At 35.8% G+C, this 25,164-nt stretch overlaps 2 protein-coding genes across 9 annotated transcripts; one reads left to right on the top strand and one right to left on the bottom strand.

Moving 5' to 3' along the window:
• Positions 1-1,383: 1,383 nt before the first annotated feature.
• LOC104085853 (ADP-ribosylation factor GTPase-activating protein AGD3-like) lies at positions 1,384-17,282 on the bottom strand. 8 transcript variants are annotated; one of them, XM_009589971.4, is made up of 21 exons: positions 16,968-17,279; positions 15,638-15,714; positions 14,062-14,162; positions 13,483-13,553; positions 13,106-13,165; positions 11,914-11,958; positions 11,293-11,358; positions 11,125-11,172; positions 10,872-10,967; positions 10,716-10,757; positions 9,026-9,241; positions 8,770-8,901; positions 8,458-8,691; positions 8,280-8,366; positions 7,882-8,196; positions 6,361-6,506; positions 6,192-6,282; positions 5,031-5,196; positions 4,721-4,958; positions 2,763-2,831; positions 1,384-2,289 (listed from the first exon to the last, which is right to left on the bottom strand). In XM_009589971.4, the coding sequence occupies exons 1-20, from the start codon at positions 17,046-17,048 to the stop codon at positions 2,786-2,788; spliced, it is 2,358 nt and encodes a 785-aa protein (XP_009588266.1). In that variant the 5' UTR covers positions 17,049-17,279; the 3' UTR covers positions 1,384-2,289; positions 2,763-2,785. The 8 variants fall into 8 exon arrangements, with proteins under 8 accessions (XP_009588266.1, XP_009588265.1, XP_009588264.1 ...); XM_009589970.4 differs by lacking the exon at positions 2,763-2,831 and having other exon boundaries at positions 16,968-17,277; XM_009589969.4 differs by lacking the exon at positions 2,763-2,831 and having other exon boundaries at positions 4,721-5,196; positions 16,968-17,280.
• Positions 17,283-18,211: 929 nt separating this feature from the next.
• On the top strand, positions 18,212-21,451 carry LOC104085854 (protein MHF1 homolog). Its single transcript, XM_009589975.4, has 4 exons — positions 18,212-18,410; positions 18,515-18,586; positions 20,403-20,483; positions 20,962-21,451. The coding sequence occupies exons 1-4, from the start codon at positions 18,290-18,292 to the stop codon at positions 21,108-21,110; spliced, it is 423 nt and encodes a 140-aa protein (XP_009588270.1). The 5' UTR covers positions 18,212-18,289; the 3' UTR covers positions 21,111-21,451.
• Positions 21,452-25,164: the final 3,713 nt, after the last annotated feature.

Raw genomic sequence — 25,164 nt, 5'->3', positions numbered from 1 at the left:
ATTTAACATGTTAAATTAGATAATCTACGCTAGTTTCCTGATTATTAATTGACACCTACTATAAACGGTTGTTTATAAATATCTTTTAAGTGATCTAACTGTGTACAAACTCATGCTATCGGTTTAAATTCTTATGAAAGATGAAATTAAGAGCAAGTGTCAATGTCTGCTAGCCTGGTTAATTTATGGGACTGTTACATAAATAGCCAGTTAGATTCACTATTTATTTTTCTGATCGGTATATATAGATTATACATTTATATATATGAATTATATATGTTATACATATGTCGGGTACTTTTAGTTTAAAAATTAGGTAGATGCTTATTTGGGTTAATTCTTCTTAATTTATCGGGTTTTCCTTAGTAGTAAAGCCCATATTGTTCCCCGCGGTCAACTTTGCAGCTTATATATGTATTCTCGATACCAGGTTCATTCTTTAGTAAATAGTAATCAACCTTTTAAGTCTTCGTACAAGAACTGCAAAACTTTTGAAATTTAAAATTTTCTTTTTATTGGATGTCCCCAAAAGACAAATTCTATGCACAGGTAACTAATAAGATGCACATGTCACTAAAGATGTTCCCAAAAGACAAATTCTATGCACACGTCACTAAAAATGTCTAACTAGAATTCTTCGTGTTGGAATTTCAAATACAATTTCCCATTTTTCTGCTATACTCCTCCTAACTCCGTCTATTTCATTTGGGGCATCAAATATTCCTAGAAGTGGGGCTTAAGAGTGTAGCCAGTTAAGGTTCTTAACTTGAGACTTGCTACATTACAAGGTCCAAAAGGAACTATGGGATTTACTTTCTCCGGACCCCGGCAAACTGACATGGTGAAACGTTGAACAGAAGCGGATAACTGCTAAAAATATCTAAGTAGTAAGCTCACCAAAGATGGGTGCTCTCCTATTCCGACTTCCTCCGGTAACACAGCCGAGGCAACGAGTTCTCCGTTAGATAAATAATAGTTTAAACAAACACTTCTTATGATTAAGACGGTCAAATATCTTTCTTAAGGAGTTTGCAAAAACCTTAAACTATAATACGAACCAGAAGAGGTATTCTTCAATGGTTCGTATATTACTAGGAAGCAAGAATTAGTGTGCCTATGTCCAAGTGCATAATAAGAAGCACAACTTGGTAGCTTGCACGTTTCAACCAACATATATGTCGTAACCTTTGACTAAATGTAGAATACACATAACCGAATAGCAAACTTATTCTTTTTTGCTCCTTAATATTAAGGGACTAGATATGTTGAATTAAGTGAACTTTTGCACCTTTGATGCTCATCTCAAAGTCTTTTAATTTATATCTGCGTTACAAACAGCTAGAACTCTGATAACTTTAAAAAAAAGTTAAAAAGAAAAAAGAATAAAAATCAAAACTACAACTCTTATTGCAATGAACATAATTATCAATTTCCCATCAATTGCTTTAGGTACAAATGCATTTTGAAACTATCTCGTTTACCAACCTCTTGATCTTGGAAAATTAACCAGTAAAGCTATTTTGAATACTCCTAGCAATACAAGCAAGCTATGTATTGCATATTGCTGATAAACATTCTTTCATACACCTCTAAAATGAAAGCACTAAATATCCTCATACATGATGATGATGTCTTATCGACGACTTCAGCTCAATCAGCAAGCAGCTATACAAAATTTCACCCACTTTAATATGGTAGTTTATTCTGTTTAAACCATCAAAATCCATTCATAGTGCATGATGTATAACTGCTCCACTGTCTACTTCTTTGAGAGCTGCAGAACTAGGATAATGAAAGAAACCAAAGGGGGGAAACCAATAATGGGGAATACAGATGAAGCAGCTTAATGCATGGCCTCAAACTCTTTTACTAAAGCTGAAAATGTTGCATTTTGTAGGAATGGCATGCCTGAAGCACAACACAAGCTAACTGTCTCTCATAGCTTTAGCAATGTGGTACTTGATGTGTAATTTCTAACCTAAACTTTGAGATCCGCGGAGCAAAAGCACCAGTTCTCTGAATCATTAATGTCAGAAAGCCTGCTTATTTCAAAATTTCTCTGGCAGAATGAAGCTAAGGATTGAGAAGGCTCTAGCACTTCCAAATAACTCCAACGTCATTTTTGAATAATGCAATTCTAAGTGGTCTACCTCAGTGTGATCTTTGTGCTGGTGCTATCCTATTGCGACTTTCAGGAGGGCGAGAATCTCCACATCATCGAGGGCTGATTCTTCGACAAGGTGGAAAGGGGTCTTACCTTCCTTATCAACAGTTTGTGGGTCAGCCCCCCTGTTGAAAGAATATTATATTGGTCAAACAACATTGCAGAACTTTATACAACTGTAAGTTCTCGATTTCAGCAGCATTACAGAAAAGACTAAAACTGTCAGTTATCAATTTCAGCGGCATTAGCTAATTGTCAACATTATTTTAATGCTTTAAATATCAGAACTCCATTATCATTTCAAAATCATCAGTTTCCTTCAAATCTGAGGCCACTACCACCGATAGAAGATTTGAAGCAGTAGAACGTTTATGTCATTTATCTATACAAAGAACATAATCCTCCAGCAAAGTCGAGGAATAGAACTAGTCTATTAAGCTGGCTCTACTACCCGATGAAGTAAAACAGTAATCAACTACCATTCTTCCATTTTCTAAGCCTTAATCAGATGGAAGAAGTTTTGAAATTTGAGAGCAGAATTTGTTATGTTCTAGCTCTGAATGAAAATTAGTGCATGGTAAAACCATTATATACGCACCCTATAAATCCTGGAGAATTGGTTTAAGCTCCTCTACTTGTATACTGAACCCGAACCTCAGAAGTTGTCCTTTGTAAAACGAGATATTACAAAACATCAACATCAATAAATAACTCTTCTGTTTTACGCTATAAAAGGCAAGTTCTACAAAACAGTTATGTGACCATCAATGTTGTGCAGATGTTAATGTGGATGTGTGGTCATACGAGTTTATACAAGATAAGAAATGGTCAATCTAACAGAAGGTACAAGTAGCTATAGATGAAAAAATGAAAAAACAACAACCCGATAAAATCCCACAGGTAAGGGGTCTGGGGAGGGTAGTGTGTACGCAGACCTTACCCCTACCCCGATGGAGTAGAGAGGCCGTTTCCGATGGACTCTCGGCTCAAGAAAACGAAAAAGACAATATATCAGTACCATCAACAGAAACCATAGAAATAATAACAGCATTATAAGAACCAGAAAATAGTTGAAACGCAATAATAATAACCAGTAAATAAGATCCGGTGCTATGAAAAACGGGAGAATAGTGTGAACACAACATTAACCACTAGCAATCTAAGACAAACCCTATCAGACAAAGGTAGCCTGAAATTGTCTGGTCATATTCTACGTGGACCTCCAAATGCAGCAGCATGCAGGATGATGCCAAAATGATTGAAGGTGTTAAAAGAGGACGAGGGGAGCGTCTCTCCAACAACTTAAGATGAGATGGTCACAAACTTCAGCATTTGTACCCACGTGGGGCTGGAATCATTGTGGTTCAGTGATTGACCGAAGGGAAACATTCAATAACTAATTCCTTTTTGATTTATGAATGTTAGCATCAAACTGCTTGATAGAAAGTCATAACCTCCCTCTGACTCTGAAAAGCATGAACTCAATTGCTTTCCCATGAAATTCAGCTGGAGTTTAACGATCATGCATTAATACAGCGATTTGATATATTCTAACTAGTTCCCCGTCCTACAAGCAATAGAAAGTGCAGAAGCTACCCAATCTTACTCCTTTTAACATGCTTGTATTCCTTAAATTACAATTACAACTTGGCTTCAATTTATATAGTTTTTTAATTATCTTCTGCTACTCTATGATTTAGCAGCAATTTGCTAATGTGGCTTCTGTGTATGTGTTTCTCTCACAACTGTATGTCGGGAGTCTAATCCATGAACATATCTGTACTTGGAAAAGGGGAGGATGTCTTTCACTTAGTGATAGGAGACATCATGCACATGTTACTCAATATATGATTGCCTAAATCTGCGTCATAAAAGATCGACATTTTATATATTATTTTATTTTCATCATTTTTTGGGGTTGTTGAGGGGAAGGGGTTGTTATTAAGACCTATTTTAGTATCTAAAAGGTGATCTCACATGCAGAGACTCAAGCCAGGAGGAGGTGATTTTGATATTTCCCCAGCTGAGGAAGTGCACAAAGATTCTGGTATTTGGTATGTGAAGGTCAAACCAACCTCGGTTTAGCCTACTACTTTATCCATATTTATCCCCAAACTGAGCACAATTTACCCGAATGGTAAAAGAGGCACACGTTCAGCATGAGAACACTTCATATGATTGCATCAGCTGAAAGCTAAAATTGTGACTTTGTAACCAGTTCCCACTAAATAAACTTTTAGAGGGTACCAAAGTTCCTGAATCAAACTTGGGATAATAATTACTACGACCCATAAGATAGCTGGCTTTACCCAGTAAAAACACCCCATCCTAGTGCTTGGAATCACATTCTCTGAGTGCAACAGCTGTGGACTTCCAAATGTCTTTACCTATATGGATGTATAGGATGCATTAACCTATATTGTGAACCTCCTTAGAAAATTTTATGCAAATGCAGATGTCTGGACATCAGCCTCACAGCAAGAATTTTGTTATCAAACTGAATATATAATTAAGAGAAAGAAAGGATTAGCACTGGTCGTAGAACCAAGGAAATACCTTGAAAGTAATAGTTTGGCAATTTCAGTTCTTCCTCTTAAGAAACTATGATGTAGTGGGATCTGACCGCGTGAATCGCAAGCATTTATGTTAGCACCATGCTGCAGAAGCAGCTCTACCATGCCAATATCAGCAGTTTGGCAGGCTAGGTGAAGCAGGGAACAGCCATCAAGAAATTCATCAGAGCAATGGTCTTCACTTCCACTTTGTGGGTTCAAAGAGCTTGAACAATCACTGCCTAAGAAATTGAAGTTATAATCAGGGTTTGTATGCCAATGCAATCTCAATATATCACTAGAGAAAGACGTACCAACTGATGCTTGCGTGTAGACTGAATTAACATCTGCTTGATAGACAACAATTAGTCGGTATATAGTTTTCTTGTCATTTTTACGGACACCTTCCCACAACTGTTGTGCCACAGAAAGCAAGTGCCTACTGTCTGCCACTTTGTGAACAAAACGTTTTTCTGCATACTGCAACCATAAGAAGACTTAGCAAGCGAAGATCAACGACCTTGCCAAATATGCCATACAGAAGCTTATGTTTAAAAAGAGGTTTTCTCAAAAACACATACATACAGAACCAGCATACCATTATCATATATTTGTTCACTCATGGCACTAGAAAGTATGCAAATTGCATTGTGTGAGACCATAAGATTATGCGAGGCCATTAATCACCTAAAAAGGTTGTAGCACTTTACTAGAGGGTCTAAGTTAGTAGGCCAGACAGAATACTCCCTGCTCAACAGCATCATGAGCAAGGGAAAATTCTTCAGTTATCGCACCTGGAGCAGTCAAACCAGACCTTGGACCAATGATGCTGCTATTTGCAGCAGCCATACTGTAGGAGGCCTACATCCGCTATGCTCTGAACTTTAGGTAGGAGACTACTAAGTCCCAGATAAGACCTAAGGGGTCGTATGGTACGCGGGATAAGGTGGGATAAATTTATACCATGTTTGCTTGGCAGTATAAATCTATCCCAGGACCGCCAACCAAACATGGCATAAATTTAATCCCGATCTTAATACAGGATATCCCACCTTATCCCATCAAACTTGGGATTATATTATCCCACCTCCCAGGTGGGATAAATTAATCCAGGGATGATTTAGTCCGCATAACAAACGACCCCTAAGCTAATACTAGGTCGCTCCACATGGGCATAATGTGCAGTGCCAGTCCACTAATCAGGTGGGGCAGCGGTACAGCAGAAGGCTCATGAGTTATGGTATGACGTATAAGTGGGAGATATTATCTATGATAATATGCCTACATAATTAGTGATTCAACTAGACGGGCATAGTGTGCAATATCCACCAATCTGGTGACATTAAGGGCTAACCAAATGATTGAATTAGGGATAAGGTAAAAATATAGACTTTAGAGGAAAATAAATACTATGTGAAGCTATCGCTCGAGGACAGAGAAACGGCTAGGAGAACATGTTGACAATGTAGTGGTACCTTTGCATGGATGAATTTCTCCTTCACTGAAATATGATCATCGTCACTGGGTTTGCAAAAGAATTGTTTGTGTTTTTGGGACTCCAAAAACCTAGAGCAACCAGTTGACACTTTTCAATAAAGAAGAACAATAACAATAATTTAAATCATGCTGAATTTTCAAAGTTACCGCATTGGTATTTCATCTGCCTGAAAAGTTCTTCTTGGATGCAACAAACTCTCCCAAACTGAATTCACGAACACATTACCAAGTGCCTGGAATAGGGTTATGACTGAAGGCTCCCACACTTTAACATCAAGTGTCAAGGATCTTACCTAATTTCAAAGTTGCAGTTGAGCTGTAAGGAATACTTCAAATTTTGCATAATCACCTGAAAAGCTCTATAAAATGCGATGTTCTAAGCAAGTCCAGTGCATAACAAAGGAGTTCAAGTATTTTCCATCCAAACTATAAAAGGGAAATGGTCAAAGGACTTGAATTTAACTGAGAAAACATTTTTTTTCATCCAACTCATTTTAGGGTATTTTCCTTTGGATACTTAAAAGAATATATAACTAAGCCTTTTCTTTTCTTCTACTTTCACTTGTCTCAATTTTTTCGATGATCATCATTTATATCACATTACAGGCCATGCAAATCTGGACTTGTGTTTATGCTAAGAACAACTGGTCTAAACATGATTCCTTGGAGAAGTATAAGATTTTGGAGTATAGAGAGAACCAATATATAGAAAAGCTCAAGTATTTTAAACTAGGAAATAGTAGAACAGTGACCTACCTGGGAATGATCAAGCGGACAACCCCTTCCATAAGTGTAAACATAATGAGATAGAATATAAACTAAAGAATCTAAACCATCATGTCCCACTCTCACCTATCCTTTAACCTATCTAGGTACTTCAAAAATTTCTGGAACAATAGGAGTTCCTATGTGGCATCAAGAAGTTGAGCAGTAGTAGATAAGCTATATCCTTTTACCTTGAACTCTCATATCTGCAGAAATTCTGTTTCACTTATCCTTATTTTTGAACCAATCTCCATTAACTTAGCAGCTGAACCAGTAGAGAGAGAATCATTGAAACTATGACTACCAATCACATAATTATTCAAGAAGCTCGTTTTTTCGAAACTGTATTCATATATTTTTTAGCACTACATCAGATAACCTCTAGTTTCAGAGAACCCTACTATAACCACTTAAATAAATTATTTACCACTATTAGAAAGAGATGGGCTCAGAATGGTGCGGAGTAGATATAAAGGATTCATATAGCCCCCAACTTGTCTTGCATTGAGGCTTAGTGGATAGATTGATGTTGTGTCATGTTTTAGACAGACATGCAAGTGGTTCTAATTAGTCACTGGGTTTACGAATTATACTATGTATTCCACAAAGAATCCATTCTCTTCTCATGAATTGAGTTGTCTAGATACTTCTAGAATAAACATTGGATTTTCCAGCTTGGCTATATTCCCCACATATAATATAGAGAAACACTACACAGACACATAATCTGATAATGACTATCAGAAAGCATGTGTGGTATAACATGATGACTGGTCCTTCTACTGGGGAGAGATTTAGGAAGGTGTCTTGCCCCTAACTAAAGACTAAGTGGAGAAAAACTAAAAGTCCGATTATTACAAAAGTAAAGAAGCTTGGGTGGAAAAGGCAGCAAATTTGACTTGCCTTTGATATATGTACACCAAGGTTACGGTGAATGCCAGAACATTCAATGCATATAAGAATACCAAGATTTAAAGAAGCCCACTCTGGTTCTGGAGCACCACAATCAGCACATTTATCATTCCCAGGTATCCTCTTCAGTGCTTCAACTGGTTTCTCTGTTTTCATGCTGGGGAGGTGTGATGCACTTTTGGATTGGCGTATGGAACTCCTAGCAATGAAATCCCTCCCTAATGTGCACTCCTCAATTGTCCTTTGACCATGACTGGTTGGACTTCCTATGGACCGACTTTTCATAGTGGGACTCACAGAGAAATGCTACAACATGAACCAGTATCATTAGGAAACGACAAAAACTGGAACTGGAGTAACAATATCAATGTTAATATTTAATATTTTACCCTTTCAGGTGTCTGGGAACTCAACAGAGAGGTAATAACTCCTGTTATTTTTTCTATCCAGTCCATTTGTTCTGCTGCGCTCTCTGCCTGAATGTCCAAAAGACAACTTTACTAAGAACTGTTAACGACATATTGTGTTGAAAACGAGTTCTCTCAGCACAGCTCTTGCTTAGTTCACCTGCAAAGTGTAACTCTTTGTAGGTGAAATTATTCTGAAGCAAAATCTCAGATCTGATTGCTCTGCATCTGCTTTTATTGTTGATGTCAGTAGGTTCACCGTGCGATGTGCAACAGGTTTTTCATCATGTACACCTCCATGATAATGAGAAGAAAGCCAACTACTCCGGTGCGCTACTCCTGGTTCTGTGGAGAAACTTCTATGTGAAGAGAGTGGATTGGAAGATCCCTGAAACTGCACCATCCGCATTTGAGCAAGCATAAATAGTGGCCAGAAGAGCGTGCTAAAGAACCAATTTATCTGATAACTTACAGAGGACCTGCTCTTTTGCGTTCGATAATAGTACAGAATTCCTCGGCTATCTAGAACAAAGAATCTTCTCTTCCAGTCACCTCTTAAATTAGAGGAACGCTTTGAGAGATACCCTTGTTTTATAGTTTGTACCTAAACTATTGAAATCTTAGCTATAGAAATGATAATCAGAAGAGCTTTTGGAAGAAATAATAAGAATCTCAAAAACATCAGAGAATGTTATTTGCCTATAGGAAAGCAGCCTCAAAGCATGTACCTTTCCTTCTGAAGCAGACTGCATTACTGCCTCTATCAATTTTTGAGAACTTCTAGAAGAATGTTGTATGACATCAGCATTTGAAGAACTGTGAGGACCATTGAACAACCGCCTGCTTTCTTGATCGACTTCTCTCCTATACTCTTGCATTTTTCCATTAAGAACTGCCTGCTCATGTGTGGAACTTTCTCTAGACCTTTGTGCATAGGCCAAGACCTAGGATAACCACAGACCTTGAAACCCATTAAGAAAGGAGAGAAGTAACTGAAAGGTGCCATAAACATGAATTCAGTATGTCATTGAGGTAAACTTCCTCAATGTTGTATGCTACCAAATCCACTGTGAATAACAAATGCACAAAAAGAAGAAGGAAAAAGAAGGATTCACCAGCAGAACATTCAGGTCAGGTCAGTCAAGAAAGAACTTTACCACAGAGACAGAAACAGAAACTGAAAATTTTAACAATCGTGTTAGCTCTAGATGAAGGGGAGCCTTGGAGCAGCGGTAAAATTGTCTCCGTGTGACATAAAGGTCACAGATTCGAGCCGTGGAATCAACCACTGATGCTTGCATTGGGATAGGCTGCCTACATTACACCCCATTGGGATGCGGCCCTTCCTCCGACCCTGCGTGCGTGAATGCAGGATACTTTGTGCACCGGGCTGCCTTTTTTTTTTTGGTTAGCTCCTGATGATTAAGAAGTCAAAACTGCTCTGGTGCCTATCTAGCAATCTTGGGATTGACAATTGGGTATATAGCCATCCCCATGACTCTGATAACTGAGAAAGTACCCCAAAACCATGGATTAATGTGCATTGGGAAAACAAAAATGGTCCGCCCAAAACCACTGTAAATACAGAATTACAGATTGCAAACTAGAGTGATGCTAAACACACCAGTATGTCGAAACATAGATCTTAGCCATTTTTTAACAAAAGGAGGACAAAAAGATGCTTCTTTCCCAATTTTGTCTCGACCAAGCTGCTGTTAACTATCTAGAATCTCTCCAACACTTAAAAGGTAGTGGTTGCAAAATCAATTTAACAAAGATCAGCATTAGCCCTCAAAACCTCTCCAAGACCCCATGAGATTTCCATGCACTACCAAATAGAGGAAAAAGCTATGGATTAGCAAAATGGTTTGATCATTTTGGCTTTTCCAGTTCAATAGTTTCTGCCAATCCCCAGCCTTGTTGTGGATGGTGAGTGTTTCTTTGGCACGTACTGCTATTTAAGTTCTACTAGAGTATATATCAAAAAGCAAAGAGTTCCTCTTCTTATGCTGTCTACAAAGGAAGAGAGAGAAAAGGAACAGGATACTCACTCCATCATGATATAATGAAAAAAACAGCTGGATTGCAGTTCTAAATTTGTAAAAATATTTTGTGGTCTAATAGGAAAATCAATATGCATGTTCGATATGTATTCCTAGGTTGCTATACCTGGTTATTTATGGAATTCCAAGCTCACAATGAGCATCTTTTAATAGATTATTGGAGAATCAATAATTAAATAATTTGAGGGAGATTTATAAGAGATGTCACTCATGATCTCATGAAACTGAACACAACATTTTGTTTCGAAAATGGACCATTATCGTCCCTTCCAATTTAAAAAGTTAGAATACCCTCATGGAAAGAGGAGAGTACAGAAATATTATTTCACAACTAGCATTAGAACTAGATAATAACCTGATTGATATAAGGCTCCATCTGATGCAACAGTTCATACCCCTGTACATGACGTAGTATCTTAGATTCAGCCATGACGCACTCCATAATGTGAATAACTCTTACATTTCATCATTTCAAGACCTGTTTGCCACTCAAAAGAAAATAGAAAATGACCTGTTTGAAATACTGAAGATGAGCATCCATTGTCAAGCTAACAGCTTCCAAGAATTCGTACTTCTTTTTGGCCTCAACAGAAGAAAGAACTCCAACCTGATCTTGTTTTGATGCATTGCAAATATTAGATGGTTGCTATTTGTCAACTGAATCATTATTTAGTTACTGACTCCCAAAGAATGTACATACATAAATATGTCTACAGGTGTGTTTGGGAGCTGGAATTGAATAATTGCAAACTAACTTAGTTTACCAGATTAAAGCGGGTATGCTCAAAAGCCGACCTTGCATAGTAAAGTTCCTGGAACAGATCTCCACCAAATTAGAATTTAAAAGAGAATGGTTGCCCATAAACTACCTGATCAATCAATTACACAAAGAGGGAAACTGATCTTCAATTTTAAGAACCAATATGTGGTACCTCCTCAATGGCTGCAGCTATATCCATCCTAGTACTTTTCCTCAATGATAGGAACTTCTCGCGGACCTGAACAAAAGCAATTCTTATACAGTAAAGGGTATTTTCAGTAGGCTATAACCCAAACAAATGTCAAGATATTTCCATATGTTTAGACATGGGAGCATGAAGTAGAAAGGCCATCTTCTGTGCTGGATTCTGTAACCAAGGATATTAGGATCTTGAACATCTATCATAGCAGAAAGGAAATATCCAAAAATCCATTATCTGAAAATCTCCATTATGAAAGGATAAAATTTTACTAGATCCAAATGAGTCAATGTTTGACAATGGGGACAAATGTCAACATGAAATAGGAAATCTTTTCCGACAAACAGCAAAACGAACTCAATCACTCTGCGTCGCCTATCCTTTCAGTAATGGTACTCAGGAGTGCTAGTTAAGTCATCCATTTCAAAGGGGAAGGACATTTATCGAATTAGGCAACAAGTACATTCAGTTTCAATTAGAAGTCACTCCATTATAAAAAATTATACTTGTCAAATTGAATGAGTTATTATCACAAAAACATGCAAGTCAATCACAAAACAGATATACAATGTGACTAAGGGATGTTGTATCCACCTGATCATAAGCTACATCAGCTTTGTCAAAACGCTTCCGAGATTCCTGAAAGTTATATTGGAAAGTCATACAATATCAGGTGAAAGATGCATTTATATGTATATATGTGTGTACAAGGTAAGAGTGGGAGAAATGAAAAAAGAGATGTATATGGTTGATATGGGAAAATTGGGTTGTTTAAGATCAGATTGGGCAGGTCAAATACAGATTAAGAAACATAGCAAAAACAAACTCACTGAATGTTATAGGTGGGTCAAATGGATTCCATTCAACCCACTGATAATTAATTTCCACTGCAGAATACCCTCCCCCAAATCAAAGTTTATGTCTCTATGCATCATTCAGTAAATAAAGAAATCTACTAACCAACAGAAAGTATGCAAATAGCTCTGAAAAATGGAAATGATTTGTCTGTTGAAACTAATTGCTTGCCTAGCATCGAGTCATTCCAAGAAATTTTACAATTGAAATACGATTTAGAAACTAACTATTTCTCAAAAATTAAAAATATCCTATTTAGAAACTACCTGCGAAATATTACAAATTAATAAAGTATGTCTTTAATTTATTATATAGATTAGGCAAAATTTAATATAATTGACACATTTACTTAATTTATTTCTCAATCTAAAACAGAAAACTTAGCACTCATTTCAGAAGCTTAAAAGAAACAGGTTTCCTATTTAGTTAGGAAACCTTATGGCCTGGGTAGGTCCCATGGAACGGGAATAATGGGAGATTTTACCACGTCTTTGGTTTTTCGAATTTAGTTGAAGCCATAAAGCCTGGTGGAAGATTCAGCCAACGTTTTGAGGATGTAACACTGGGCTTACATGCTCATATCTAGTGTCTGTCTATGTTTAGATAGATCAACTATAGGCCAAGCTTTAACTGTCCGTAATTTTCTCTCACTCAACCTCTTACATATTGGGCAAGCTAGTTAATTTCACTAAAGTAGTAATTAATAATTAGCTAAAAAAATTGATTTTGTATGGTAATCAGTCACTGGATGTAATATGAAACTGATTGCACCTAAAGTTCTGATTAAATCAGGTAGAATGATCCAAAACAAGCAGGCATTAAACAAAAGATCTCAGTAAAAAAGAAAAAGTACCCAATGGACTCAATTGTCTAATATCAGTGCCCTACTAGCTGTAGATAGAGGATTTGAAGCAAAAGCTATGAGTGGTACCTTGACTTGATGATCAATGCTGGCCATATGTAGTAATCGATCATTTAATATTTGCTCTACCTAAGGAAAAAAAAAACTGAAGGTGTCAGTAAAAAGATCTTGACCAGACAATGATATTTCAAAAGTCACACACCATAGTAACTTAGACCTTGCTGTCAAAAGAAAATTCTAGAATAGATATATGCACTTCTAAAGTCAGACTGGCATAAGAAAGTTAAAACATTTTTAAGTAATGTAGCATATTAACCAAAAATCAATGCATAAAAATTTGGGAATCAAATATGATTATGCAGAACAAAAGACTTTAAATCGCCTCTAACACTTTGATAAATGGCATAATGGCTGAACTACAGATAATATAGGGAGGCAACTGCTACCTGTGATCGAAGAACTTCTTTGGATGTTCCAATTTCTCTCAAGGCGATAGCAAATTTAACCATATCAGGGCCTAAGAATGCAAATCACGTGTATCAATAAAAATTGGCTGAGGAATTTGACACTAGATTCTTTGTCAAGTAGAAGTACAGCTTTGCCGAAAATGAATACAATGTTTTCAAACAAGTTTAATTGAGCTCGATAAGGATAGCAAAAGATGCAAATCTGTTCCATTCACCTTTTAACTTTTAGCTAATAATAGAAACACCAACTTGATTAAGAAAAAACAGTGGTAACAACAATTCATAACTTAGAATTTGGAAATCCCTATACACTATTTGTGGATAAGTAGTTCTAACAAAATACTTCACGTGAGAAATGAGGTTTTTGTTGGTCGTAAGTGTCCTCTAGATGATGCTCGTAATGATGTCTTCGCAAATGCAACCTCTATATAGTTAACTTTCTCATTATGTTTATGTTTTTGTTGTTCGTGTGTTCAACGATGTCTTCCCATGAATGTCTTCACAAGAGTAGATCATTTATATGGCAAGCTGTATGCAAAGATAAAGACAAAATGGAACCTCCAAATGAAACAGCAACAGGATCAGTGTGCCCTCCTCCAAAGGTTTCAAGAGAACTGGCAAAAGCTATGTCTCTATCATATGCTTCCCCAAGACCTTCTCTATAAATTGGAAAAAAGAATGAATGAATCTTATAAGCAACACAAAATTTGTGCAAGATTTAGGATTATTTGTGGAATAAAATCTTACAAAAACAACTTCAAATTCTAACTTTGATATTTGACGACATCCTTGAAAAGTTTATCGTATATCTATTTGCATTAAGCGCACATAATGGTGCAATATTTTCTGCTCATTAAGTGGAACACACTGTGATAGTCCATCCATAAGCACAACTAGTTCGAAGATGCAAATGTTGAAAGACACAATAAGGTAAGCAAGTAAAAAATCACTTGCCAAAGGAACTTCAATTAAGCGAAGGAGGGATATAGAAGATAGAGGAAAAGCATTGTCAAATGAATACAGAAAGGAATAGGACCATAATATGCGTTGCAGGATAAAATTGGATGTAATATAACAATAATCTGATAATGAAACTGAATGGGACTTAAAATTCACTAAATCTATTATGGTGGACATTTCAAAACTGTTGCAAGTAGAGGATTAACATACAGATTGATGAACATCTAACATACTGGGCATCAAGTGAGATGATGAAGTGTGGCTTGGGGATTATACCTTCTGTGTTGTACTTCCTTGACTATCTATTTTCTTTTACTACATAATTGACTTATTTATTCTCCTCATCAATACCCTAATCACAATGACACAATCCACTTGGAAGAACATCCATTCAGGTCATGTCAGGACATGGAAAATCCTTCCATTTCTTTTTCTTAATTTAATTCCTCATGGTGCATGTGCTCTTAAAACCTAAAGATTAAGGATGTTCTGTTAGCAGAAAGTCATATATGCACTAATATAAGATTCTGTCTAAACTATTGTATGTGTTGATTGAGCACAATATGACTGATTATACATTCTTGCAATGTGCTATGGCAAGGGCAATATCTCATGACAAATTGCTTAAACTTTTCTTCCTATGTCCCAAAAAATGGCTAGGTTCGAGGTACGAGGATCAACACATCCAATTTTCAGTGTAAATGTGAATAAAAATCCTGAAACTACAACAAAAGTACAGTAGATATCAATTTTTAGAGTAAAAAATATTTCAAAATGTTTTAAAAATCATAGCAAAAGACAGAAATGATCGACTCTCCAAATGGTAATAGTACCATATAAAATGGAACAAAGGGAGTATAACAAGATATTACTAAAGCTTTGGGGCTATGACAAGATAAGAATGGTAAGATTTTACGAAGTTGTATTCCGTCTGTTAGAAGATGATGTATGAAATTGCTACCCTTTCTTATGTGCAACAAAGCTAAAATACTTTTTGCTGCTAGAGCTTTGTTATTCAGTTTCTCGTTGTCATCCATACAGACCTTCCTCTCTTCCAACTGTTGTTCTCTCTTCTCTGCTAATCCCTTTATACATAAGAACCACTTAATAATGAAGCGTCCCGTGCAACATAACTAATGAAGACAAGTTCATAGAGCAAGATAAAGAGACTTACGTGTACTTTCGACATCCTTTATAAAACTTTAGACATTTATCCCTCAACGATTCGGAATCTTCCTCCAAAACTTGGATCTGTTCCACCAAGTACAATATTTAGGGACCCATACTCGTGGTCAGAGAAAATTAAGAAATGATTAGCATAAACTTAAGCCTACAGATATCCATATGAAACCAAAACACGCCATGGGAAAGGCTTAAGCTTTTATGTGAGCAAAAGTCATATCAAACTGCATCTAGAAAATTCACACAGGATTAGATACACCACCTAGCATCTAACTAAAGACTATACCACATATAAGTAATGATGTGTTGCATTTAAATCTTAGACAACATGTTTTCATGCTGAGAACAAGGAAAACAAGTCTCCAAGTCTCTACTAATGGAAAGATATCCTTTGCAACCTCCGTTCCATACACTATAATTCCTTGGTTCCCTCTTCAAAAACAACTTTTTCATGATAACCTCACAGTTCATACCAGGCAAAGGTCGGCAAATGCACTCAACAAAGATAAGGTTTTCAGTTATACACACACACACACTTTCTCAACATGCATAAGTACATACTTTCTCAACATACACTTCACTTCTTAAGACCTACATGATCTAGTTTTAATATAAAACTAAAAAAGAAAGAAAAGGGGTAAAAGAGAAATAAAGAAGTATGTCCATAATTTAAGAACTAAAGTATTGATATTCACAAGCATAAACCTCAAAAGGTCAAAGTTTATACTAACAATAAATAAAAGGTTGATTGCTCATTTTTCATCTACATCCTACTTTAAACCTCAGAAAGTGAAAGCATCTATCAATCAAATTTTAAATAGAAAAAAAAAAAAAGTAGTCAAATGTTGATTACTCTGCAGTTATCCAAACAGAAAACGTTCAACCAAAATTCATGAATTACTATTCATTTGGCAGAAACTTATTGTAATTTGTTATCAACTAATCATCATGAGGCTACATGCACACCAAATCATCAGTACCAACGGCAGTAACGGAGCTAAAGGTATGGAAGGGGGTTCAATCGAATCCCCTAATTGGTCCGGTAATTACACTGTGCCAATAGGGTAAAACTTTTATTTTTATTTTTATATATAAATAAACTGTTGAATCCGCTTGATATAAGGGAAGCTTCTAGGTTCAGCATTTAAGCATTTTCTAGAACGATTCCTAACCCCGTCACTGACCAAAGGTAGCAACTGGATTTTTATAAGCAGTACTTTGCACATGGAGATTTGCTTTTATGTACAAACAAACACACACACAAAAAAAACAAAATCAGAGGATCAGAATGCTAAATTTTAGAGAATGAATTTTTTTGTTACCTGCTGACGAAACATGGGCGAATCGTCAAGCCTGGCAAACATCATTCCGCCCTGCATCTGACTCAAAGCAATACCACTCATTCGAGCAACTAATAAACTAGACCGAATAATACAACATTAGTTCTTCGGCCAAATTCGAACTGCAGATCAACCAAATACATGAATAGAAATGGTTTCATAAAAATAGGAAGAGAGAGAAAAAAAAAAGATGGAAAATAGGAAGTGAGATTAGTGTTTTGAGGGAGGGAGAGGTTAACGAAAATGAAGGGAAGCAAATTTTGCTGAATAAAATGGGGACCAGTGTGCGATATTTCATGGCTGTCACTCACATACTATTACCCAAATCTATCTCTCTCATTTGAATTTTAATGCAGAAGAAGAAATTAAAGCTGTCGGATATTCACTGCTCGCCATGCATAAATATTGGTTCGGGCCATTTTCTACAAAAATATTAATATTATTAAAATATATTTTAGTGCTTTGCTTACCGTAAAAATGTTTTACAAGAATAATCTTTTACATACTTGTATATCGTCGGTCACTTTCTTTATTATTAGTATCTTATTTGTCAACTTCATATAACTTACTTCAATTATATAATACTTAAACATCATTATTAGTTTTTAATACACAAAATTTTCATTAAAGCGCTTGTCTATTTTGCTAAATATATCAATAACCTTAATATATACTTATTTATGAAATATTTTCCACTTACTATTAATTTTTTTCTATGGGACATGACTTCTATCACATCAAATAAATAAGTATATGAAAATTTAATGAGGTGGCAAAGTTTTTGCTATGCGATTTAAGCTATATTAAGTTTTTGTAAAATATCCAACTTCTAACTAGTGTTGGTAAATTTCACACAAAAACCTGTTGTCTATTACTCCTCCCGCCTTTTATTTTTCTAACTAATCCAATTGAAACGTTGCAGATTAGTCTATAAGATAAGCAAAATAAGAGAAATTGTAAGTGGATCTAGCAATAATTATTTAATCAAATTCAATTAAATGCTAAATAAACGTAAAAGAGGGTACTACTGAGTTGTACAATAACCATACCACCTGTATATCTGAAGTTTTGTGAATTTAGACGAGCAAGATTTTAAACTGATTAAATTTACAAAAATTTACGAACTTTGGCTATGCATTAAATAGGGGTCCTCAAAGTGGCTATCTGTGCACTTCCCGCCCAACCCAAGCCCAATAAAAGGAAGAGGGAACCCGTTTCGACCCGCCCTCCTATTTCCCGCGCATCCTTCGCAATCGGCACCTAGTTTGTGAGTGCAACCATACTCTAACAATTCTCCTACTACAATGGAGGATATCGACGGAGGAGAAATGGAAAGCGAACTAGACAGAGAAGAGGAAGAAGCAGCTACCGACTTACTCCGTGATCGATTCCGATTATGCACTATTTCCATCGCTGAGGCCGAGGGTAGGTTTTTATTAGTTTTCAAAACACATACAGTAATTTCGAATTTTTCGAATTTCAATTCGGTCTTTAACTTGTTGTTTTGGTGTATAACTGTTTAAGTGCAGCGAAACAATGTTGTATGGAGGTTTCTCAACCGATTATGGCCTGTGTTTCTGATTTAGCCTTCAAGTTTGCAGGTACCGTTCCATGTTTTCTACATATATACATGCATTTAATTAGGAGAATTCAAAATTTGAAGGCACTGGTGCAACACTTAAAGTGCAAACATTTTTTTACACATTTTATTTAAATTTTCCATATACATATATATTGTCTAAGCAAGACAGTGAATACATGTGCACCTGGCTTTTAACACATTTGGTTGTTCGGTCAAAAATAATAAAAGTCGCGAGCCAAATATACAAAAACTATACTTTGATTATGTATAAAATATGTATACATTAATTTACAAAAACATATAAATTTGCTGGCTATTATTTTGGAACACGGCTATACTGTGTAGATTTCCCCTGCTTATATGCTAGATTCCCATTGTGGGCACCCGCTTCACGACCTGTATCCTGTGTTATCTCTTTGTCCTTTTCTTTTGCTTCTGGTGTTGATATTCTAGAGAAATTTTAATTTGCTCAATTTTTTTTCTTCCAATTAGACACTGTTAGCAAGTTGTGGTTGAGTTTCATTCTGGAAATTGCAAGCTTCTGAATGTCTCTTGCTAAATATGGAATAAGGATGCTTAACAGTTGATTATAGGACAATGTATTTATATATCAGAATTGCAAGGACCTCACCTTGATAAGACTTAGTGTGGAATATGACAAAACGGGGAATGATTTTTTATAAGATAAGTTCAAGTTTGTTAGTTGGTTAGGATTAGTTTATTTAATCTTAACAATAGCCCTTTGTTTTAATAGCAATGAGGTTCTATCCCATCTTGGTTTATTCCTATTCTCACAAGAGGTTGGAGGGCTAAGGAAAAAAATACGTATGGACTTTAAGCGGATTTGATGTGACATGAGATAAGGAGAACTTATCAGGAAAAAGAAAAATGCCTTGAGAAAAAGAGATGTCAGTGGTTGTTCATAGGATATTCAACATTCACTTTCTTTTGATTGTGGATGGCGCCTCCAATCTAATGGGGTGATATGCTGACCCTGCATGTTGACACTATCTGCAATTTCCATCACGAAGATTTCATTTGCCACTTTACATGAAAACTGTTTCATTTACAATGTGTACAGTTAGTCACTAAAAATACAGACACGGAAGGCATAAAAAAAAGTGCCACTATATGTAGTAGGCAACTTTTAGGCTGTTCTATGTGTGTATATGTGTTTGTATCAATCTTATTGATCTCGTTTTTTACTGTATGGTCTGTTTTGTACAAAATCCCATACCCTACAATCTCCATGCAATCGTCAAAAATGTCACCCAGTGTAGCTGCTAGCTTGAGAACTGTAATTTCATGCAAATTTTGCGAGTGCGTTGGGAATGGAAGAATTGATTTCTCACCAAACGAAGCACATTGAAGTTAGACTAGAATTCCATCTCATCAATAAGTGTTTGAACAAAAAAGAACAATAGCTTGGGGCTCTTGAGGTGGCTGCATCAAGGAGCAGTGGTGGATGGCAGTAAAGGTAGTTTACTAGTGGCAGTGTTGTGCGTTGGAGGCTGGTGGTAGTGAATAGAGTAGTCGTAAAAAGTCACATTTACAGGAATATTTAAATAAACATCTTCTATATGATTTTAAGACTTTTTACAAGATTTGAATGAACCAGATCTAGCAAGAGCAAACAAGTGGTCGTTAGAAAAATACAAATCAGTTAATGGGTTGAGATGTTAATTATTCAGATTCAGACCTCTATTAAGTGGAAACAAATGAAGCCTTAGTTGTCTCGTTGCTGTTTGATTGAATTTCATATTCAGGCATGTCTATAACTGTATATCTTGATTGCTGAAGCACTTAACTTACAGAGTACTTTTTCTTGAGAGCAGAACAGCTAGCAAAAGACCTTGAATTATTCGCACAGCATGCTGGTCGTAAGTCCGTCAACATGGAAGATGTTATTCTTTCTGGTGAGTTCATCTGTAAATGTAATAGGTACAGCAGATCGTGAACATCAGTCCTTACGAACACAACTTAGCTTTATCTACTTGGCCTTGTCTAAACTAAAATCTAGCTTTATCTGCTTTTATTAAATTTACAGCCAGTTTTCCAGTGATTAGGTTTACAAGTTTTACTTAGCAATTTGCTTCATGTATATAGAACCGTGGTGTTTCTTCTGATCAGTTTGCAAATATATATTGTGTGTGTCCCTAAGTTTCTTTCCCAACTAGTCATAAGAAAGATTGATAATCTTTTGCTACTACTGTCAATTATTGCAAAATTAATAGCTTTGCCGTTTGCACAACTCATTTTAGGTTCATTCAAGACAATATTCAATTTGCCCTAATACGTTTCTTGTCTGAGTAGTTCATTTTCAAAATTGATTTTAACATTGCTCCTTTTTACAAACCCATGAACTACTAATTTTTCTTAATACGTATTTCCTAGCACATAGGAATGATCACCTGGCTGCCTCATTGAGGTCCTTCGGCAATGACCTAAAAGCAAAAGAGCCCAATTTGGAGAGGAAGAGGAAGAAGAGTTCCAGAAGGGAAGATAAAGTTGCTCGAGATGTACTTCGTACTCCAGACTATTAGATTAGAGGTGTGGCCAGTTTCACTATGTAGTCCAATAGCCTAATAGCTTGGTGAGAGCAGCATCTGTGCAGCACTCACCAACTTTTTAAGGTAAAAACAGGTTGACAACATCATTGAAAAGCTACCTCAAAATAGCGCCTCAAGTGCAACATGGTGCGATAAATCTGGAGAATAGCAAAGCAACTAAAAGAATGTGGTCTGATAGTACTTTTGATGTTGTAAAACTTTTCACATTTGTACTATACAAAAATTTGGATTTGAACTTCCACCTCTCATTTGTACTGCCAATGAGGGATAATCGTTGGTAAAATCATTCATCAGTTGATTACGTTTTGGAAAAAGTACCTCTCATTATTTATATCAACAGCCGCGCAAGAACCAATGGAAAGGATTTTGACATCCTTATTAAGGTACGAAGCAGAAATGGTCATCACCTACTGCCCTTTCCTATGCAGATTGATTTGGTCTGGCATAATCAGGAAGAGATTTACATAAACTGTTATTATTCGGTAATCTCTTTTTATATTAGCAATTAGGGGTTGGTTTTCCTTTTTCTATTTTCAGAAAACGAAATTTAGAGTATTAGCTAACATTTTTTTGTGTGATTTTCCTCCCTTTTGATTCCCCTATGATCTCTTTGTTGGAGCTATTGCTCCTTTGGTGACTCAAACCCACAACCCTGAGGTTGTAGGTGGGGGTGTTGAACATGTGAACAGCCTCTCTTGTCGAGTATTAGCTAACATGGGTTGGCTTTCAATCTCAGAAAACGAAAAGACGTATGTGATACAAAGAATATGAGGTCACCTATAGGTGATTTTTCTTTCGGAATAAGATGGTCAAAATTTCTTCATCTTCCTTTTAGTGGGCTTACTTGGTGAAAAAACGAATTAATGGAATTTATGAGCCGAAAAATTAAAAAGGAAAAAGGGCTACAAAAGGGGAAATCAAGACTTTTGTTCTGGTCTCATTGTGTGACTTTTTTATCCTTCTATTAGTGTTGAGATCATTTCTTTTTCTCTCATGTTACAGAAGGTTAAATGTGTTATAAAATAAAAACTGTAAAGTAAATAAATCGAAGATAAGTATAGAGAGAGATTGATATATTATTCAACATCAAATTCATGTACATAATGAATTGAAATCTCTTCTATTTATAGAAGAAAGGAAGTTGTTGTGTAAGCTGCTACTGCAAACTGTTATGTAAGCTTCTTGTACGTTGTTATTGTACCAGTTATAGATAATCTTCTATAGGAGTAATAATTATTCACAACGGAGTGCCGAAATGAATGATAAGCTTCTTTAGGAGGCTTATTTTCAATAGAGTACTAAATATATAAATATATTTACGGCGGAGTCCAATATAGATAAGCTTCTTCTAAAAGTTTATTTACAACAGAGTACTAAATGGATATCCATAATATAATATATTTATAACACTCCCCCTTGGATGTTCATTAAAAGATAGTGTGTCTCATAAAACCTTACTAGGAAAAACCCTGTGGGAAAAAATTCTAGTAAAGGAAAAAGAGTACACATATCTAGTAATACGCATTGCTAGCTGCCTCATTAAAAACCTTATAAGAAAAACCATGTGGGAAAAACGTTAGTAAGGAAAAAAGAGTACATCGCGTATTTTACTCTCCCTGATGAAAATTTTATTTCAAATATTGAGTCTCTGCATTCCAATCTTGTATACTATCTTCTCAAAAGTTGAAGTTGGTAAAGATTTAGTGAATAAATCTGTTGGATTGTCACTTGAACGGATTTGTTGCACAATGATATTACCATTCTTCTCGAGATCATGTGTGAAGAATAACTTTGGTAAAATGTGTTTCGTTCTATCTCCTTTTATGAATTCTCCCTTTAATTTGGCTATGCATGCAGTATTGTCTTTGTATACTATTGTGGTTTTTTTTTTATCACATTCCAACCCATATTTTTCTCGAATAAAATGAATCACTGATCTCAACCATACGCATTCCCTACTTGCTTCATGAATAGCTATTATCTCATCATGATTTGAAGAAGTAGCAACAATAGATTGCTTTGTGAAGTGCCATGATATGACAGTACCTCCACATGTAAATACATACCCGATTTGAGATCGAGCTTTATGGGGATCGGATAAATAACCTGCGTCTTCACAACCAATGTTAGCATTAGCAAGATACATAAGTGCACCAATTGCACTGAGATAGAGTATTTAAGGACCAATGAGTTCCTCATCCTCTTCTAGAGGTCGGAACGGATCATTATTCACTTCAAGTGATCGAACACCCATTAGTGTACTTAATGGGTACACTTTGTCTATGTAAAAGCGTTTAAAGACTCTTTCTATATAGGCACATTGATGGATAAAGATCTCGTATGCTAAATATTCAATTTGCATACCAAGACAAAATTTTATTTTTCCAAGATCTTTCATCTCAAATTCTTTCTTAAGATATTCAATTGCCTTTTGGAACTCTTCTGAAGTTCCAACAAGATTTATGTCATCAACATAAACATCAAGTATAACAAATTCTAATGTCATTTTCTTTATAAAAATACATAGAAAAATAACATCATTTATATAACCTTCGTTCAACAAATATGCACTGAGGCGATTATATCACATGCGCCCAGATTGATTTAAACCGTACAAAGATCTTTGTAATCTGATTGAGTACATTTCATGATACTTTGAACTATATGCTTCATGCATTTTAAATCCTCCAGGGATCTTTATATAGACTTAATCAAATGAGTCATATAGGTTATGACTTGCATTTAGATGGCATGACATCTTCAAGTGTCTGGACTACAGGTCCGATCCTCACAATCTTTTACAATATTATGAACTATATTGCATCAAATATATCGCCGACGATCATTTTGTATCTGTTCACTTTTTTTATTTTCAGGTACCTGGACTTCTTTTGGAGTTTCATGAAATGTTATGCCGTAGGCTCTTCTAGAGCTCATTTCCTCCTCATTATGATCATTTTGATCATTTGCTCCTATCATTTTTCAAGGATTGTTACCTTTGGAACCGATCGGTTTACTACGCTTTATGCGTGAAGTAAACTTTATCCTTCAGAGACATTAATTTTAATAGGAGTATTTGCAGCTGAAATATGATATTTAACTTTAGATCAACAAATGCTTCTGCATTTGACTTGAATTATCTTCTAAGTGAGGATCATATTAATGATAATTCGATTCGTATAGCATATTTTTCAGTTGTTTATTCCATCCCCCAAATGTTAGAAAAACTAACACATATTCCCAATCTTCTTTGGAAAACCTATCTTTGTGCATTGTGGTAGAGAAATTAATTATCATGACCCCAAATCCACTAGTCGTGATGGCACCTAACTCAACCCGCTAGGTAAGCCAACTAGTAACTATCCAATTCCAATGATATTAACAAGATAAATAAACGATAGTAATTTACTGAATTTTATGCATTTCCCAAGGACTGGTAGTACAAATCATGAGCTTCTAAGAATAGAGTTTACAAAGCTGAAATAAAATAAATACATCGTCTGTTTGAAAAGTGCATAAACAGAGTTTTATAGATCTAAAGCTACCACGAACAAGGGGCAGCTACAACCGGGACGCAGGTATATCTTCAATCCCGCTCCCATCGAACACAGCAACTTCAGCAACCAACATCTGTACGCAAGGTGTAGAAGTGTAGTATGAGTACAACCTACCCCATGTACTAAGTAAGTAACAAACCTAACCTTAGGTTGAAAGTAGTGACGAGCTAACGCAAGGTTGGGTCTAATACCAATATCCCACAACAGTTCATAACAGCATAATACAAGTAATAAAAGATGTATCTCAGAAGTAAAATGCTCAGCTCGTTCACAGTTCCAGAAAAATAGTCATGTTTTTCAAGTATCTTAGTGAAAACCCAAATCTTTTACCGAAAATGCCAAAAATATGAGTAAGTTTGAATACTGTAATTTTTCCAAATATCTTTTCTACAATAAATAAGATGTTTCATTTTCTTTCCAGATAGCAAGTATGAAATACCTCTCTATGCCCACATATCAATGTGTGTAAA

Source organism: Nicotiana tomentosiformis, chromosome 12 (genome assembly GCF_000390325.3).
Source record: "Nicotiana tomentosiformis chromosome 12, ASM39032v3, whole genome shotgun sequence".
In the NCBI taxonomy this organism is placed as follows: Eukaryota; Viridiplantae; Streptophyta; class Magnoliopsida; order Solanales; family Solanaceae; genus Nicotiana; species Nicotiana tomentosiformis.
The sequence above is the reverse complement of the archived record's forward strand: the minus strand, read 5'-3'. Positions and strand labels throughout refer to the sequence as shown.